The 19579-nt window shown below is 43.7% G+C and overlaps 1 protein-coding gene across 7 annotated transcripts in view; it reads right to left on the bottom strand.

The window, feature by feature from the left end:
• Positions 1–4268: 4268 nt before the first annotated feature.
• LOC122437277 (UDP-glucuronosyltransferase 1A1-like) overlaps positions 4269–19579 on the bottom strand; it is a 141252-nt gene continuing 125941 nt past the window's right edge. For 6 of the 7 annotated variants that reach the window (XM_043462039.1, XM_043462041.1, XM_043462038.1 and 3 more), the window contains exons 2-5: positions 8680–8811; positions 7891–7978; positions 7386–7605; positions 4269–5215 (exon numbers count right to left, since the gene is read on the bottom strand). In XM_043462039.1, the coding sequence (XP_043317974.1) occupies positions 4918–5215; positions 7386–7605; positions 7891–7978; positions 8680–8811 (738 nt within the window). In that variant the 3' untranslated portion in view covers positions 4269–4917. Of the gene's footprint in view, positions 5216–7385; positions 7606–7890; positions 7979–8679; positions 8812–17029; positions 17941–19579 lie in introns of those variants that run through there. The other variant, XM_043462034.1, reaches the window with a different exon arrangement.

Raw genomic sequence — 19579 nt, 5'->3', positions numbered from 1 at the left:
GAACAGGTGCAGCCAAATAAATACATAAATATTTTTAAAGGGATATTTGAATTTATTAAAATTTTTTAAATGCTATGAGTATCCAAAAAGTAAACAAAATTAAAGGGTATACAAGTTTTTTAAAAAAAGTCACTGTGATACTCTATTATAAACAACTCCAATAAAAATCATGCGATGTCACAGGTGTTAAGTGGCTGCAGGTGTTTTGGGACCATCACAGAACTATTTATGTTTTCTTCTAAAAATATTAAGCTGTTTGGAATTACTTTTATGGGTGAGTTGAACCGTGATTGAATTTACTACCTCCTAATATTGGAAGGTCTGATGCTGAAGCTGAAGCTCCATTACTTTGGCCACCTGATGCAAAGAGCCGACTCATTGCAAACACCTTGATGCTGGAGAAAGAATGAAGGCAAGAGAAAAGGGTGGCAGAGGATGAGATGGTTAGATAGCATCACTGACTCAATGGATATGAATTTGAGCAAACTCTGGGAGACAGTATTCTGGCCTGGAGAATTCCATGGACTCTATAGTCCATGCGTCACAAAGAGCTGGACACCACTGAGCAACTTTCACTGGGAGACAGTGGAGGACAGGGGAGGCTGGCCTGCTGCAGTCTATTGGGTTGCAAAGAGCTGGGCATGACTTAGAGACTGAATAACAATAACAAATATGGAAGATGCCAAGTCCTGCTGGTCTCAATTTAGAAGACTAAGCAGCTGTACTTCCATTCTAGGGCTTAAACCTAGGTTTCAGAGCAAACAACTTCTCTAAGGAAATAGGAAATGTAAAGGAGGATTTCTGGTCATGCCTAAATTTAACAAAAAAAATATGAGAAATATAGGCCTATAAAGGATAAAGTTAAAATTTTTAATTGAGCAACTTTATTCAAATAATTTCCAAAAGTCCAGAGTTATGTCAATGGAACCAATTTCATTGAAATTTGCTTTGAAGGGCAGATAAGTGAAGCGAGTTCTAGCATGTTCTTGAGAATTAAGAAATACACAAAAATCAGTTAGTGCAAAGACGGAATACTCCGAAATAACTCAGCAATAGATTTTCAACTTAGAGTTCTTATGACATGAAATTATTTGTCTCTTCCATTCTGAAAAATGTGCCATTCTTTCCTCTAGGGGGAAAAAAATTCAGTACAATTTAACTAGAATTCCCAATGCTGGCCCCCCAAAGCTTAACTGTTATTTACTTGTGTTAGTCATTCAGTCTTGTCCAACTTGGCGAAACCCTGGAACCCACCAGGCTCCTTTGCTCATGGGATTCTCCAGACAAGAATCCTGGAGTGGGTAGCCATTCTCTTTTTCAGGGGAAGATATATTTACTCCATTGAATATACATGAATATATGAGTCATTTATAAATACTCTAAAGAATATAAAGGAAAAATAACAGTAGTTCCTCAAGCAGGCAGTGCAAACTGGTGGTGAAGACCATGGGCTTTCAAATCCTGGCCCAGCCATGTATGCCTGTATGGATTCAGGAGTTAAGACCACATTTCCTTGGGGACTTCTTTGGTGGCCCAGTGGCTAAGACTCCACATTCCCAATGCTGGGGACCCAGTTCAGTCCCTGGTGGGGGCGCTAAGATCCCATGTGCCACAGCTAAGAACTCCCACGCTGACTGTCCAGGATCTCATGAGCCCTGGGTCTGTCTGGCTTCTCAGACGTGACTTTGTGTTTAGTTTCCCGAGGCCCATCATGCCCAACATAGTTTTTGTTGGTGGGATCAACTGCGCTCACAAAAAGCCTCTCTCAGGTGTGTATCTGAGTGGGAACTTTACATACCTGTGTTCTAGCAAGAACTTTTGAGTGGATGAACTTGCCATGGATCTGCTGAGACAGCCTCATTGATAAAAAGAAGAACTAGCACTGCCATTGGACAGAACCTATCTAATCAAAGGGTTCAAGTGGTGCTTAAAGAAGGAAGCTGTAAAAACGGGTCAACACAGCCTGGTGCATGGAGGTTGGGCTCACAGCTCATGAAGATTTGGCCCTTTTCCTCAAAAAATATATAATATTAAGCAGAGAACATTAAGTGGAGAGTCCCCTGGACTGCAAGGAGATCCAACCAGTCAATCCTAAAGGAAATCAGTCCTAAATATTCATTGGAAGGACTGATGCTGAAGCTGAAGCTCCAATACTTTGGCCACCTGATGTGAAGAACTGACTCATTTGAAAAGACCCTGATGCTGGGAAAGATGGAAGGTGGGAGGAGATGGGGATGACAGAGGATGAGATGGTTGGATGGCATCACCAACTCTATGGACACGAATTTAAGCAAGCTAAGTACTGGAGTTTCAACTTCAGCATCAGTCCTTCCAATGAATATTCAGGACTGATCTCCTTTAGGATGGACTGGTTGGATCTCCTGGCAGTCCAAGGGTAATAAATACCACATGAGAACAGACAGAAGATATTCTCCAAAAAAAGAAATACAAATGGCTCATAGGCTTGGAAAAAAATTAGCCTTTAATTATAATGTTACTGACTAGGGTTTTGCCTTCCCCAATCAAGAGAAATTGACTAGAGGCCAGACAAGAAACTCAAGCAAGGCTTTACTGGGGTCCCTGCTGCAGCAGGGCGGGGAGTGAAAACAGACAACAGTTCCCCTTGCTGGCTCCCAGCTGCGGGGATAGCTTATCCCTTATATGGGGCAAGGGTAGGGGTGTCCTGCCTCCCCCTTAGGTAGTGCTGTGTGTAGGGGGCATTCCCAGTACCTACTTTTACTCCCAATCCCCTGCTTTCCGTGGCGGCTCAGATGGTAAAGAATCTGCCTGCAATGCAGGAGACCTGGGTGTGATCCCTGGGTTGGGAAGATCCCATGGAGAAGGGAATGGCTACCCATTCCAGTATTCTTGTTCCGAGAATTCCAAAGACAGAGGAGCCTGGCTCCGACATGACTGAGCAACTAACACTTTCACTTCACTTTCCCTCTTTTTTGCTCCAGGCTCTTCAAAAGTGGCAGTTAGAGTGCTTTTTTTGTTGTTGTTGTTTTCTTTTTTTTTTTTTTTGCATCTTTTGGGGCCAGAATTTGCCACCACTGCTGCTTGCAGGCAGTTATTTTTAGTTCCATACAATTTCTTTGTATTTCGTTGCTCAGAGAAGAAGCGTGTCCAAGTGCAAGCTTTGCTACCCTGCAGCAACAGTCCCAGGTCCCAGCCTGTCTCCGAAATAATAATGAAAGCAAATTTAAAACAAAATCCCACTTTTACCTATCAAACTGATACTGTCTTGTTTTCAAGATGATACTTTAGACTGAAGAAGGTGAGATCCTGGCTCTCTCAACACCGACCGAACCTCTCTGGACACAGTTCGGGACTATCTCAAACCATGCCCCACCCGGATCCCTGTGTCCTTATATCTTAGTGCACAAGGCCTGATCTCCCACGCAGCATCTGCATTTCTCTCCCGTGGCTCTCTCTGGATTTTAAAGCCCTCTTTCCTGCCCTTGTGGACCCCGGAAGCACAGGGTAATGAATACCACCTGGGAGCAGCCAGTCACCAGCAGGGACAAGTGCTGGGACCCCACGGGCCTTGTGCCTCCCGTGGGATCAATCCACCATGTTTTCTGCCCTGGCTGCCAGCGGCAAGCTGCACGATTCAGCTCCAGCTGCCCACAGAGAGCTGCCTTCTTGGTGGTCATCACTCCACACCCTACTCCCCACTCCTCTTCAGGGTTTCCTTCCCTTTGCAAATAAACTGCTTGCCCATGAATCCTCACATGAATGGAGCCAAAACAAACAACCATTGATTTGTTGGAAGGGCCTTTCCCATGGAAACAGTCATGGATGTGTATATACAAAGACTTAGCTACTGGAACATTTAGTGATGTCTTTTTTATAAAGGAAAATAAAAGTGAATACACCTGGAAGTTGTGGTTATATAAATCCTGGTATATTCATGCAATAGAATATTCCTTGGCCACTTAAAACAAATTAAATATTACATAAAGACCTGGAGAGAGCATTCACAATAGGGTAAAGTGAAGGAAGAATGTGTTTTCTAAATTCTTCCTTCACTGTACCAATATACCAAATATGGTATATGTGCAATATTTTATAACGCCACATATTTGCCAAAATAATAAGTGTGGTTATTTGCAGGGAACATGAGTAATGGTGACTTTAATTTCCTTTCACGTGTATGTGTACACCTTTTTCAAATTTTCTGTCAGAATCATGTATTACTTTTGTAGTTAGAACATGTAGTTTAATAATAAATAAATGCAACACCCAGGAAGAGAACACCTAACAAATATAATTAACATAAATTTATTAATGCATTTTTAGTTATCACATCAGAAAAAATATACTTTCCAGTCACTATAATTTAGGCATCTTCCAAATTCAGATCTGTTTGGCACAAGCAATGATTATCTACTCAGGCACATCACCCACCAATTTTATACGTCATTCTTTTCCCACTAAAGTCAGAAACCATACACTATCTTAGAAGAACTCTATACCATTCATTCATGGCACATCAAGGACAAGGAAGAGACATCTCCTTATTTAGATGCACAGGGACATCTCTGAAGCACAAGCATAATTTAGAACCAGCTGTTATTGGTGAGGGAATGTGTCTACAGATGCTGGATGCATTCCTGGGGGCAGGGGAAGGAAGACGCGGCTCCCAAACAGTTCCCATTTCTGAGCAGGAAAAGTATCATAGGTTGAAGGAAGGACCTACCAGTTCTCTTAAGTCATTTGAAAGATGACAAATGAAGTCCAGATTAAAGTACTGGAGGGAGCAGCAAAGAGACTCAAATATCTCTACCTGTGTTTGTGACTAGGGATTGGATCATTTTTATTTTTCAAAACACTCTGGGGCGTCATTTTCTGAAAGTAGTTCTTGAGTAAGCATAACATGAATTTAACCTTTCTCTAAAGTTTCCAACCCAGTTCTCAGTGTGTCTTGGATTTATGAGATTTCTTCGCTCTCTCCTTCTTCCCGAAGCATTTCCGGAAGGCAAAGGCACAGGCCTTAAAGGTGATGAAGATGACTGTCAGCGCGACCGCCAGGAGGAAGCCAATCACATCCAGAGAGTGGTACTGGTACCAGGTGAGGTCATGGGCTGCAGGGCGCAGGTGGGATGCCCCCTTGTGCCTCATCACAAACTCCACCCAGAACACAGCCAGGTCCAGAGGCTCTATGGGGCGGTCCTTGTGAAGTCTGGACAGGCGCATGATGTTTTCCTTATAGCTGAACACAAAGACAGTTATGTGAATGCCTGGAACACAAGCAGTAGTGAACCATCCTCCCTCTATCCTTGCTTCCAGCTAGGAATGCTACCAGATTTTCCAAACGTGGTAGAGTTTCTGTTGTGATCAGAAACACACACTAAGTATTCTTTATCTCTTAAAACTGGAAGCCAAAATTTTAAGGTATTTGAAACTTGCTTCTTACTCATCTTCTTCTCTTTTTAGTGATATCCTTATAGGAAATTAGTCTTACTTTTTGGTAACAAGATGAAGAAGTAAAGGAACAGGTCATCTCAGAAATTGTTAATGATTTCCCATTTTCTAGCCAACGTAAAAGACATTTTAAAGTGCTGTATCCAAGACAGTGATAGACTTTCAACTACTGAGGCATCAGACCATCTAAGTGCTAAATTTTGCATGAGGGAGTGTCTATGCAGCCTGTTAAGGAAGAAATGGGTTCCTGTTTATTTTGGACTGTGTGAACAGCTGAGTCAATATCCAAATCCAAAATGGGTTTGATACTTCATCCCTTAGTATGGATGAACTAGAAGAGGAAAGAGAAAGAGAAGGAAGAGAAGGAGAAGGAGGAAGTGGCAAGGGAAAGAAAAGAGGGAAGAAACAGAAAAGCAAGACACTTATTCAGGAGTGATTATGGTCATATCAGTCCTTAAACATGTCCATTATTTTATGTGGATACATTATTATAACGTACTATTAATATTTGGCCATGAATTCTGTTAAACATTTTCCATTTATATAAATTGTCTCATACAAAATAGATTTTCTTGGACTTTCACTCATTAATTCAGTATTTATTAAGCACCTGTTATGGCCTGGTTTTATAACCCGATGTTGGAAATTTTTCCACTTCTCCTTATGTAGGTGCAGTCCCAGTTTAGAGTTTTGGGAACAAGGAGATTCACATGAGATGGGTCAGAAAGGAATAAAGTTAGTAACTTGAACTGACTGATGAGTGTTTGTTTGTTTTTTAATAGTAATGTACCAGAGAACTTCTACCAAGTCACTTTTAGATTACAAGTAGTTGTCCATACCACTGAACAAAAGGTCAAAGTTACGTCACTAATACGAACCTCAAGAATGAGTTTCCAGCATATGGAAAGAAATCAGGCTTTAACTGTAGTGATGTGTGAGCAGCATGACCTAAGGCTGACAAGTTGGGCTGCCAGAAGCCAATTGAAATGATGGATGAGAACCACATCAACTGCTCTGCGAAGGTTGTTACTAACACGGCGGGCACTTTACCCTGGGGTTATGTAGACAATTCTTTTTTAATCAGAAGCATCACACACATGTGAGCACCATCATTTCTTGCCCATTTTCCCTTGTCTAGGCTTGGCTGTTCCCCTGTGTAGTGTCTCCTCCTGTGTGAACACATTCCAGTCTTTTTATATCTGTCTTCCTGACCGACGTCTTCTTCAAAATGAAGAAACTATGGGTAAAGGTTCCTGATACTCTCGTAGATACATACACACACACACATATGCACGCATGTGCACATACATAACTGACTGTTGGATGAAGTCCACTCCTGGCCATAACTTCTTCCTATAAGGTTTTGATCAGCCTATTACTTGTAGCAATTGACAGCAATACAATAAAGCTCATGCAGAGATAATTTGATCTGATGGCTGTTGCCTATTGATTTGTTTTCAGAGCCACATTTGAACAAACTTGACTTTGCTTTTATCACAAGCCTTTGTCTGTCATAGCACATCTCTCTCTCTCACACACACACACATACACACACACAGATTTTTAAACCCCCATGGACAAAATTTCTCACAGGTTTCAGTGCTGGGAAAAGCCATACCTTTAAGTACCTGATTTGTTTTTATCTTGGACACTATGCTTTTTCTAATGGAATATTTCTCTCCTAGCAGGAATTTATAGATCAGACATCTATTATATTGACATTTGTTTTTAAATAAATTGAAATTTTAAGTATACCAGGGGAAATCATATTTAAAATCTTTTTTTACGATAAATTCCATAGGAATTAAAGCACCTTTGTATAAAATGGGTGGTAATAACCCCAAGTCATCTTACTTATAAACTAGATCTTGGTGTATTTGTTTTCCCATCTGAACGGTTATTGTGAGGCGATGGCCAAAATACAAGTAGCAAGTATTCCTGGGTAGTTTTTCTCTTACCTTTTTTCATTGATGACAGCTTTCAGGGCATTTTCTAAATCTTTCGAACTCATTTCCAGGACATTCAAGGTCACTCCAGCTCCCCGGGTCTCCATGCGCTTTGCATTGTCCATCTGATCACCAAACAAGGGCATCATCACCATGGGAACGCCATTGCATATTCCTTCATAAATGCCATGGGAGCCGGAATGTGTGATAAAAGCCCGAGTCTTTGGGTGACCTGAGGAGAAAAGCAGGAGTGAGCCACCAGTCAAGCTACCGAGTTGCACCATCTGACATCGCCTGGGTTCTCAAAGCACACTCAGGGCCCAGTGCCATCCACACGTGACCCTTGCAGAAATGTGCAGAAGCGAATACGGGTTGAGATATCCTACTGGGTAAAAGGTAATGTGGGATAGTTGACAATAATCCTTTCTGGCTAAACAATCCTTTAGAATAGCCCTGCCTGAACCACTTTCTTATTTAACCTTGGTTAGACCCTACATGCTAAATCCTCCCCACGTACCAAGCAGATCATTTTGGGGCAGCCACTTGACAAGTTTTGTATTCTTCGCAAGATTCGGTGGTGGAGTCCCTGTGTACCGCCACAAGACCTTGCAAAAGCAAAAAAAAAAAAAAAAAAAACGAGTTTAAGAACACACATATACAACTTGTGTGTACACATACAATTTTAACACAAGACCTCAGCTACAGTCGCTAGAAATTGGAGTCTCTGAATGAATATAACCTTGGAAAAGGTGGGAGGTATGATGATTAAGAAGGCTTTTGGGGACAGGTAACATTCTGTGTCTCATTCCAGAGGCTTGATTCCACAGGTGTGTTCACTTTGTGAATCTAAAAATTCAGCAAGTTGTATATCTATGATTTTTGCACTTCTCTGCACTTTAAGGGAAATTACTTAACAAAATGAGTAGGCGTGGAACTACAAAAGCAGAAATATAAGAAATGAATTCAGTGTCCTAACCAACTGCTTTCTAGAGAAATATTCTTATGCAATATGAAGAAACACTATCCTGCTCATTTTATTTTAAAAAATAAATTCTCTTTAATATACTTTTAAGTCAGTTGAGAGAGAAAGAGACCTCCTCATGCAGTGGATCATGGTTTAACAGCATAGTTGAGAGTGAAATAGCAAAAAAAAAAAAAAATACCCTTTGGATTATTAATAATAATTGGGAAGTGGCAGGGAAATCCAAGTTTAAAACCCAACTCATAAATTAATTTAGTTATTGGAAGTCTTGGATTAGAACTCTTGTGAAGATAGATTTTAAAAAATCATATAGAATCTTCTTACTGTCTGAGGTATTTTGCCCAAAGCATCAGCAATTTCCATAGCTTTCTGCTCCGGAATCTCTGAGACCATTGAGCCCAAAGAGAAAACCACAATTCCATGTTCTCCAGAAGCATTTACATAGGCTTCAAATTCCTAGAAGCAGAAGAGAAATTTCCAGTTAATTTTTTCTCATATTCTTTGGTTACTGTATGCATTCAGCTCTGAATAAGCTATCTTCCTCTTTAGAAAGTGATTACGGGAGTGTGTATTTGTGTGTGTGTGTGTGTGTGTGTGTGTGTGTGTGTGTGTGTGTGTGATAGAGAGACAAAGTATTAATGTGTGTTGTAACATCCCTCCCTCCCCAAGTCCTTTCCATCCCAAAGGAGGATAACTCTGCTTACAGAGTTATCACCTGGGTTCTCCTCTGAAATGTAGATTCCAAGTCATGTGTCAAGTTTCTGAGAGAAAAGTGATCAGAGGTAAAACCAGATCCTTTCCCCAGGGCTTCACGCAGATGGGAAAATTTGGAAGAAAGCAGGCTTTGGGGAGGAGGGCTGAAGGAGTGAGCGGAAGGCAATAGGAAGAAGGGAGGAAAGGGGAAGGAGCCTCCTGCAGAGAGGAGCGAGGTTTCAGCAGATTCCATGAAAGGAAACATGGGAGGAGAAGAACACTGTCCAAAGAGAATTTCAGCAAACTTTCTGTGGGCTTGAAAACTCCAGCACTGCCTCTCTAAGAAAATCTATGTAGAGACCCGTATTACTTTTCAAGACTTCTAGAATATTCTTTTTATGCTGAAAGAATGAATGGAGTCAAAGCACAAAGCTACAGAGGGCATTAAGAATTAGACTCACGATTAAGGAAAAACCTCAAATAGCAAAAAATTCTTGCACAACTCTTTCTTCCCTGCAGCCTGCAGCAGAGCTTCCCTATGGCAGTCAATACACTTGAACGAGTAAAGCTCATATCCATGTCAACTCCGTGCTGAAATGTAACCAGTCAACCATGCATTTTCCCAACCTTTCCTGGAGAAGAGTTTCTAAGGTATTTAAGTCAACTTGCCTGCTTTAGCAGAAAGAATATACAGAAACATATGTGAATCTTTCTCTGCTGATTCCGTATGTACTGTAAAAGGTAAACTGTTCCTCCCTAGGTATGAAAAACACCAAATAGGGGACAGAAACCCTTGCCAAGTGTGTCCCAGCAATCTGAGCCCCTTCTGTGGGGTTCAGAGAAGGTTAAGGGCATGTGACTAAATCCTGACCACCAAAGCCTCTTGGTAGGAAGGCGAAACAGGTGCAATTTTCACCCATGCAGCATACGACCCTCACCTAGTGCCCACTTCCTGTTCCAGAAGTGGATTCCTTAATTCACTATGTCCCTCACGGTCATCCAAGGAAGCCTGAACATGTAAGGCTGCTCCATTGTCTCAGGAAGCATCTAGCAAAGGTCACCTCAGGCATACAGCCTTGGCTACTTAAGGACAAAGATCAAGACAAGGCAACGAGACTTTTGGAAGAAACTTCAGGGCCAGATGACCCAAGGAATAAGGAATGGAGAACAGAGAGAGGGTGGCATGCCGACCCTGTGTGGATTATACCAGCTTGTTCTCCTATGCATGTGAGACAGGATCATTCGAAAACTAGGGGCTGAATGCATTCTAAGTCCTTCCCTTTACTAACAGCATCCTATTGCCATTATGATGATTTTTTAAATCAAGGAGTAATTGCGGTGGGGGGTTGTGCCATGCAGCTTGTGGGATCTTAGTTCCCCGACCAAGAACTGAACCCATCAAGTGAGTTTTGGTGCATTTGAGCTATCAACTATGATTGATTTGCCAGTTAACAATGAATCTTACTAGACCCCGAGTAATCTGTGGTTCCCTTGAATGAAGCAGGAAGATGGATATTAGAAAATGTCTGTGTGTGTAGGGTGAGAATCAGAGATGGCAGGGATCCTAGCTAGTAAGTACAGGTTCCAGGTTATGACCTGGCAAAGGCCTATCTCTTAAGGAATAAGGGATAGACTTAGAGATCAGTGTCAAATAAAAGCTTTGAAAATGATAGGGATAGCATGAAGGGACAAAATAGATGATTATGTAGTTAATCCCACTAGGAGATTATAAGTAGAAAAATATAGGAGACCCCTGTAAGTTCATGATTACTTGAGAAAGCAGGTTTCCTTAACCACAAAACCAAGCAGGCTTGCTTAACAACAAAACCAGGCAGTAGAAGCATGGTGCGTGCCCCAAAACAGTAAAAACAATGGTAGCGTGAGACCCACATCCTGCCCAGTGAGTACAGTAAGTTAATGATTCCTAGGACTTGCTGTCTGCACACATAATCATGGACCTAGATTGACCATATAGGGACGAGAAAACTCCCCTGGAGGAGGAGCGGATGAAGGAAGCATGACTCATGTCTACTCAAGAAAGGCAAGGTCTTCTCCCCCTCCCTGCTTTTCCTTTGATCATAAAACTGTAGCATACTAAGTTCTCAGGTGTGGCATTTCTCACCCACCCTCTTGTAAGCCTCAAGTGTGTGTGCTCAGTCACTTCAGTTGTGTCCAACTCTGTGCAACCCTGTGGTCTGTAGCCTGCCAGGCTCCTCTGTCCGTGGGATTCTCCAGGCAAGAATACTGGAGTGGGTTGCCATGCCCTCCTCCAAGGGATCTTCCTCACCCTCCAAGGGATTGAAACTGCAGTGTCTCCAGTGTCTTCTGCATTGCAGGTAGTTTGTTTTTTTTTTTTTAATCACTGAGCCACCCAGGAAGTCCCATGTAAGCCTCATGAGAGAGTCATTTCCTAGGCAGGTTGATAAGAAGTCTAAGGGTCCCCAAGGAGAGAGAGGTCTGGAATTCTCAAGGAGGAAGAAAGGACAAACATTTTTTTTCCTCTACAGTCCTTAGGATTATATAACAATAATGTATCCTGCCTGAGGACAGTCTCTGGATGAAACCTTCTGGCTAATCCTGTTATCTTAAAATGTAAATTATGGGAATAGGTCTGGTAAGGTCTTTACAACCCCCAGACATTCTTTGGATTCATTGGAGAGTATATACCTCCACTGCAAACACTAGCAAGGGGGCACTCTTTCTGCCCCCTTCTGATGTCTATGTCAGAAGCTTTCTCTATCTCCTTTATACTTTAATAAAACTTTATTACACAAAAGCTCTGAGCAATCAAGCCTTGTCTCTGGCCCCGGATTGAATTCTTCTCCTCCGGAGGCCAAGAATCCCGGCATCTTTTCGTGGTTCAGCAACAACCTTTCACTCACAAGCATACTACCCCAATAAATCACTTCTTATCTATCACTCTGCCTCTCACTGAACTCTTCTCTACACTGATACATGAAGAACTATGGTACCAGAACTCTTTGGAGTCCCCCTGAAATGACAGCAAACTGTTTCAGCAAGATGAAACAGGAATAATGCAATCAGAAGAATAGCGGCATTAGTCACAGTGTTGAAACTAGAAGTTGAAGAGGAATAGTGGGTGTATCTCATGAAGAAAGGAAGGAAACCCCTAGATTCAGCCTTGGACAATAATCTTAGCATGGTGTGATCTGCTCCCAAACTTCAGAGCCAACGCCAGAGTGCTCCAGGCTTCAAGAAACACACACACTACCTGTGCGTGCACACACGTGCAGTGGGAATCTACTTGAAGGGAACAGCGCAAGGCACAAGTAGGGCAACTTTCCCTGAACTGTTGGTTATTGATGATCTAATTCACTCCCTGAGAGTCTCCAGCTGGTTTTATGCGTCTCCAAAGAATGCCACGGCCATTAGTGAGACTGTGAACTGAGGGGTTTCTTAGGACTCTCTGTGTTAAAACCAGAACGTGTGTGAGCACTAAGTCACTTCAGGTGTGTCTGACTCTTTGCAACCCCAAGGACTGTAACCCGCCAGGCTGCCCTGTCCACGGGATTCTCCAGGGAAGAACACTAGAGCGGGTTGCCATGCCCTCCTCCAAGGGATCTTCCAACCCAGGATTGAACCTGTATCTCTCACATCTCCTGCGTTGGTGGGTGGATTCTTTACCACTAGCGCCACCTGGGAATCCCTAAAACCAGAACAGTCCTGAACAAACCAGAATGCTGGCTACCCTGGCTCTGACCTAGGAGACTTCAGACAGGGCCCAGCATACCTGATTTTCAGAGACGGCTGCCAACCTTGATTCAGAACATGGCCATAAAGCCCAAATACTGGCCAGCCCTACTTCCAGGCCATCCCACTGTCTAGTCTGCCCTCGCCAGCCTCAGGCCCTCTTTGAGGCCCCTGGCTCCCGGCAGCTGTCTTGGCCTTCCCTAGCAGGCTTATCCGAAAGGTCAGGGAGGCAGTATCATCCTCCATACCCCCACGCTGAATTTCCTCCATTTTCTAGACCTCTTCTTCACGAAACCCACTCTTAGGGCTTTAACTTTGTCTAGAAAGGACCAAGTCTAATGTCCCTGCTGCACCCATAAAAGGAACACACAGAGCCATAAACACCGAAAGCCAAATAGTAGCACTTGGCTGAAGTTTAAATGGCATGAAAGTTCATCTACAAATTATAGAATGACAAACTGCAGAGGTTATGTTATCAAGGCCAGTGTTGATTCTGGGCCAGTACAGGATTCAGTAATGGTGAGGTCCACCCTGTACCTGGCAAAACTTCCCCTAAACCTTGCCCTGTCTTCCTTGCTGGCTCAGAGTAAAGAATCGCCTTGCCAATGCAGGAGATGCAGGTTCAATCCCTGGGTCGGGAAGATCCCTTGGAGAAGGAAATGGCAACCCACTCCAGTATTCTTGCCAGGGAAATCCCGAGGACAGAGGAGGCTGGCAGGCTACAGTCCATAAGGTCGCAAAGTCAGACACAACTTAGCGACTAAACAACAACAGCAAAACCTTGCCCTGACTCCACACACTCTGGAATGGCCAAAGTGTGAAGCAGCATGTTGACAGCAATAAACCTCGATCCCCTACCTTTTATCCCATCCCAGAAAAGATGAGGCCCCCTCGAAGGGAAAACTCATGACTACATGCCCAGGAGACTTTTTTCCCCCCTAAAATAAACCATTTATTGAAAAAAGAACCTTTTTCTTAAATTTCATTAATCAGCCTTTTACATAACAAACCTGTGGCTTGCCAACAAGAAAAGGTAAGACTGCACAGGTGATGAACATCCCACCTCCTACTGCTCCTGTCTGCGCACCATGGTCCGGGGCCCTGAGAGCTGGTGTCCACGAGGTAAAGAAGCTGGGTGCCAAGTGCCATTACTACTGGACACGGATCCCTGCCTCCGTCATCGCCGTGTCTCGGGTGACTGAGAACCGTGGCATTTAGTGTATTATTGTTGACCCTTCTAGGTTCAAAAGCAGTTGTAGTGTTATCAGGAATCCTGGGCCTTTTTAATCTCCTGTTTGTCAAGTGTACTGACTTTGAAACCCAGGAGGCTTTTACTAGAAGTCCTGACTTTGGCTCTGAGTTTAGTATTTTGAGTTCCAGGCTTTTACTGGATTTTTCCTTCCCAAATGCCTTTCATTTTGCAAGGAGACTCATGAAACCATATGTTGGAAATGTGTTGCTTTATCATTACACATTCAGAGCCACTTAGGAACACTGCAAGCTTCCTTGTCACCACTCTTTCTTCTCCTCTTCGTCATCTTCAAGTCTGTTCTTACTGATCCTGTTTGACTGTTTTCCTTACAACCACTGTGGATGTGTGGACACCATCTCTGGATCTCTGTGTATTCTTAGAGATGTTCTCAGCCTGAGAGGGGACTGACATCTTGGAATTCTTGAGTGTCATGCCTTTGCTGTCAACATTGTTCTACCATCTTTATTCTTTGACGGCATCCCAAAGATATGCCCAACACCAAGCTGTGCTTTCTTTAGGGACTCTCATTAACAAAGATTTCATCTTTATACTTGAAAAGTTCAGGACTTTTACCAAGAACTTTGGGAATAGTATCATCCCCAGTAGAGGGAAGGAAGTGCAGAGCAGCACTCTCTAATTAACCAAGGGGAAAAAAAGATAACAGAACAGCAATGTGACAGACCAGCATAAATCAAGAAAAAAGGGGGATGGCAAAGCAAAGTAAAAATAAACTGCAAGAGTTATAATCATATGTATTGATTGTTAAGTGCAAATAGGCAAAATTCAACTGTTAAAGGAATCTGCCTGACTAGGTTAAGAATATTGGCTCTGTAGATTTTTTGGTTTTATTTTGTTGTATTTATCTTTTGGCAGCATGGTATGTGGGGTCTTAGTTCCCTGACCAAGAATCAAACCCATGCCCCCTTCATTGGTAGCACAGAACCTTGACCACTGGACTGCCAGGGAAGTCCCTGCTTCATATTGTTTAAAGAAAAGGAAGAAGGTTGAAGACCTGGAGTACTAAGGAGGCACTAGAAAAATGTAAACAAAAATAGTGCAGGAATGGTGATATTAGTATCTAAAAATGGAACTTCAAATTAAAAGCATTTCAGTAAGACAATAGGAACTACTATCAGGTACAATTTACAGAAATATTCTCACATCTAAGCTCACTTGCACCAAACAAGGCAGCAACCCACACACATTCAATACAATTTACCAGTTAAGGGGAAATATGTCAATAAATGATATAAAGATGTGATATCAAGAAAGACAGTTGATAAAGTTCTGCAGCCTCTCCCATGAAACATCCTAAAGAAAGAAAGAAATCACTTAAATAAATAAAAGCTGTTTACCAAAAACACAACAGCAAACATGCAAAAATATCTTGCTTGAACCTGCTGGCTAATTTTCTTTCCTTTGATCTGAGATATGCCCGTTGGTTTGATGACATTTCACCCCTTTCTTTTTCTCTGTCTGAAAAAGAACCGTTAATGGATTTCTACACTTCTGGATTTTTTCATCTTGCTTTCAGAAAATCAACAACACACCTTCTTCCTTCACCAGACCACCCCCACTAGATACAAACATGTCCAGCAGACCGTGGTGGTCTCACAATCTTATTGCCAGGGGGCCTTTGAGGGCTTATGAGATCTCTCCCCACATTACAGGGGTGGAATCAGAGCCCCATTCAGGAGCCCCTGTTTTGCAGCAGTGGGATGGAGGTGTCCGGGTAGCACCCAACTTCTCACCTGGTGTTGTTCCTGCTGCCCAAAGTTTCCGCTGGCTATGACAATTATGTAATCATTTAAAACATGAGGGCTGCTCTGGTGGCTCAGTGATAAAGAATCTGCCTGCTGGTGCAGGAGACTCAGGTTCAATCCCTGATCTGGCTGAGGAGCAACTAAGCCCGTGTGCCACAAATACTGAGCCTGTGCTCTAGAGCCCAGGAGTTGCAACTACTGAAGCCAGGCCTCCCTAGAGCCCGTGCTCCTCAACAAGAGAAGCTCACCGCCATGAGAAGCCTGTGCACCGCAACGAAGAGTAACCCCCTCTCGCCACAACTAGAGAAAAGCCCGGGCAGCAACAAAGACCCAGCACAGTAAAAAATTATTATTTTAAAAAATAATATAAAATATGAATCATGTCAGAAGCCCACTGGAAATAAGATTCATCACTCTATGAGGGTGATAGTAGCCCCTGGTAGGGGCCAGACTCAGCATCTGGAAAGTACTTGGGCTTCCAGCAGATCCCCAACCTATACTTGAAGAATGAATGAAGGAACGCCCACTGAAATGTCACCTACTTGAAGAATCCTTCCCAAATCCCCATTAGAAGGAAACTCTCCTGCTATTCTCTACCCTCTCTGTCGAGATTTGGAAGAGAATGTCAATGCTATTTTTTTTCCCCCAAACTTCCAGTTGCAGAAGGTGAAAACATTAATAAATAAGCATTTAAGAGAGTGAGATGCATGAGCTTTGAATCCAACATCAGAACCTGGCTGTCTAGTGATTTGCTTTATTATAGGAAATGGAACTGCCGTATTCAGCTTCCTATTATCTAGAAACTGGACTTTTAACTGGGAACATAAAGGCAATTTTCCCTGCCACGCAAGATCTATAGATGCCAAAGAATTATTTCAGCAATCTTGACTTTTGTGAGCCTGACCTGACCATGGGCAAAGTGCACGCTGCACAATTTTGTTCTCTGCGAGGAACCCTGGACCCAGGGCCCTGTGTTTATGGCATTTAACCCATGTCACATCTAATCGATTACTATCCACCAGAGCACACAGAATAAAATGGCCAAAGTACACTTTCCTAAAGTCTCCGATAAAAAAAAACAACCTAGAAGAAGATGCCAAAGAGTCATAAACCACAACACACTCCTAAGAGACTGGTAAAATAGAAATGAGCAAGAGAAGGCATTTGAGGCTGTCTCAGCAGATCCATGACAATTTCATCCACTCAAAGTTCTTGCCAGAAGACAGGTATGTAAAGTTCCCACTCAAATACACACCTGAGAGAGTGGCTTTTTGTGAGCGCAGTTGATCCCACCAACAAAAACTATGTTGGGCATGATGGGCCTTGGGAAATTAAACACAAAGTCACTTCTGAGAATCCAGACAGACCCAGAGCTCATGAGATCCTGGACAGTCACGTCTTTCTGAAGGATTTCCGAGGCAAGTAGCCCATACGGGGTATAAACCACATCACACAGCAAACTCTCTGTCAAGATGATGAACATGTTCTTCACCCGCTGCAAGAAGGTCATGTGATCTGAGTTAAATGACAGATACCTGGGCACGTAGGATGGTGGACTGGGGCTCTGGGTACCCTGAAAGTCCAGGCTGCAAGGCAGTCCATTCAAGAAGAACACAGCAGGCACAGACAAGTACTGGGCCACAATGGGGCCACAGGGAAGGAAAGGGTCCGTCAACACGGCATCGAAGCTACTTGCCGCCAGGGAGGCCATCAGCTCCTTGTTGTGCAGTAAGTGGGAGCAGGCAGAGAAGAGCAGAGCCGAGTCCCTTTTGACTTTCTGGTAGGTTGTGATCACGCGCTTCAGAAAAGGATCATCCGCAAAAACAGTACGCCCGAGGCTGATAAAAGTCTCTTCCAAGTCCTCCCTTCGGAATGGCACAGGGTACCTCTTCAAGGTGTAGAATGCTTCCTCTTTAATGTACACGGAGGCGTCAGGTGCCAGGACCACGATATCATGTCCCCTCTGCTGCAGTGGCTGGAGGGGTCCGACCAAACTCAGCCAGTGGCTGCCGTCTACCGGGACCACCAGCAGCTTCCCGCCCTGGGACACGGAGGGGCCGAGCGCACACAGCAGCAGGAGCAGGACAACTGGGCGTCCCCCCTGGGACCCTGCTGTCATGCTTGCCCTGCTGTTGCTACCAAGACGGTCACCTGCCTCACTCACACAAGGCAGGAACCAAACTATACGCCAAGTTAATGTTTGCTTGTGTCACGTGACCATAGCTGTCAGTCAGCTACAGACTGCTGGGCATTTACTTTTTGAGATAAAGAGGGCAGGGCTTTCTAGGTCTCACCACAGGCAACAGTTTAATTGGCTGGAAGTCCCTAAGCACCACTCGAATCGCATTCTTTTTTTATCTTTTCAATTGAACTATACTCGATTTACAATACTGTGTTAGTTTCAGGTGTAGGAACAAAGTGATTCAGTGATTCAGAAGCGTGCGAGCTCGCTTCTGCACTCTTAAGCTCCCTCCCCTCCCTCCCCTGCCCCGAGCGCTCAGGAGCTCACCAAGATCAAGATTCTAGGCGAGAGGAAAAGAGGTGGCAAGGGTTTGGCTCATAGGTGTGCGCTTATCTGTCATTCTGAAATTCATAGTCCAATTTAAACAATAAGGGCAGTCATTCTTCTAAAGTTTCAATGTCACGAGCGTTCATCAGTAGATTACACAGAGCAAAGGGCTGTAAAAACACAGTCACCACGTTAATGCTTTTATGACTTTACTGCATCAGGCAGAGCCTCAGAACTTTCTGAGGTCTCTGTGCACTTGAATGGTTTAAGAGTGTGACTCTGGCCAAGACCAGGAATTGTTCTTAACCAAAATGAATAGCAGGCAGTCCACACCCACTCTCAAAAATTATGACCAAGAACCATGACTAAGCAATCCAATAAAACTTCTGCCCTGCAACCTGTGGAGACCTGACACTCAAAATCCACTGTGAATTCCCCCACTCATCAAAGATTTATGGCAAGTGTTGGCCCTCCCGGCATGGTGCGAGGAGCCGGGGCCCAAAATCCAAGTTAGGCATGGTCTGTGCCTGTCAAGAGGGCTCTGGCGGACAAACAACAGGGCAATTACAGGGCAGGCTGAGATGTGCCGGGGTTGCGGCGCATGGGTGGCCAAGGAAACCAAGCAGGGTGGTGATGTAGTCTTGCTCTGAGGTCTACTGAAGGGTGGGGTGTCTGCAAGAGCATTCCTAGACCCATTGGAAGGTGATTTCTTTTCAAGCTGAAGTGAAGTGACGAAACTCACCCTCCCAACTACTCCTAGCTCTTTTGATGGAATCAAACTGGAGCTGCTTGTTACTAAACTGAAAAGGGTTACATAAACAAGTCCACTCCCTCTGGATAATCTGTGGGGCCCTCCAGGGGAAACAAAGTCATCTTCCTCGACTCTCCATAGCATTTTGCTTTATTCTGCCTTGTCACTGTCGCCATTTACTTGTTCAGTCGTGTCCAATTCTTTTGCAACCCCGTGGACTGTAGCCTGCCAGGCTCCTCTGTCCACGAGATTTCCCAGGCAAGAAAACCAGGGTGGGTTGACATTTCTTTCTCCAGGAGAGCTTCCCAACCCAAGGATCAAACCCACGTCTCCTGTGTTGACAGGTGGACTTTTTTTTTTTAAACCATTGAGCCTCCAGGGAAGCCCCTATTCTGCCTTGTATCCTTCAGCAATTTGCCTATCTGAGTTCCCTGCTAGACTCACTCTCTGCCTCTATCTCTACCTACCCACAGCTTTGCAGACAGTAAGACTCCGTAAATGTTTCTGTATGGATGTGATGCTCCTTCTTCCTTTGCTCTAGGCCC

This window comes from Cervus canadensis, chromosome 2, assembly GCF_019320065.1.
Source record: "Cervus canadensis isolate Bull #8, Minnesota chromosome 2, ASM1932006v1, whole genome shotgun sequence".
In the NCBI taxonomy this organism is placed as follows: Eukaryota; Metazoa; Chordata; class Mammalia; order Artiodactyla; family Cervidae; genus Cervus; species Cervus canadensis.
This window is presented reverse-complemented; position numbering and strand designations above follow the sequence as displayed.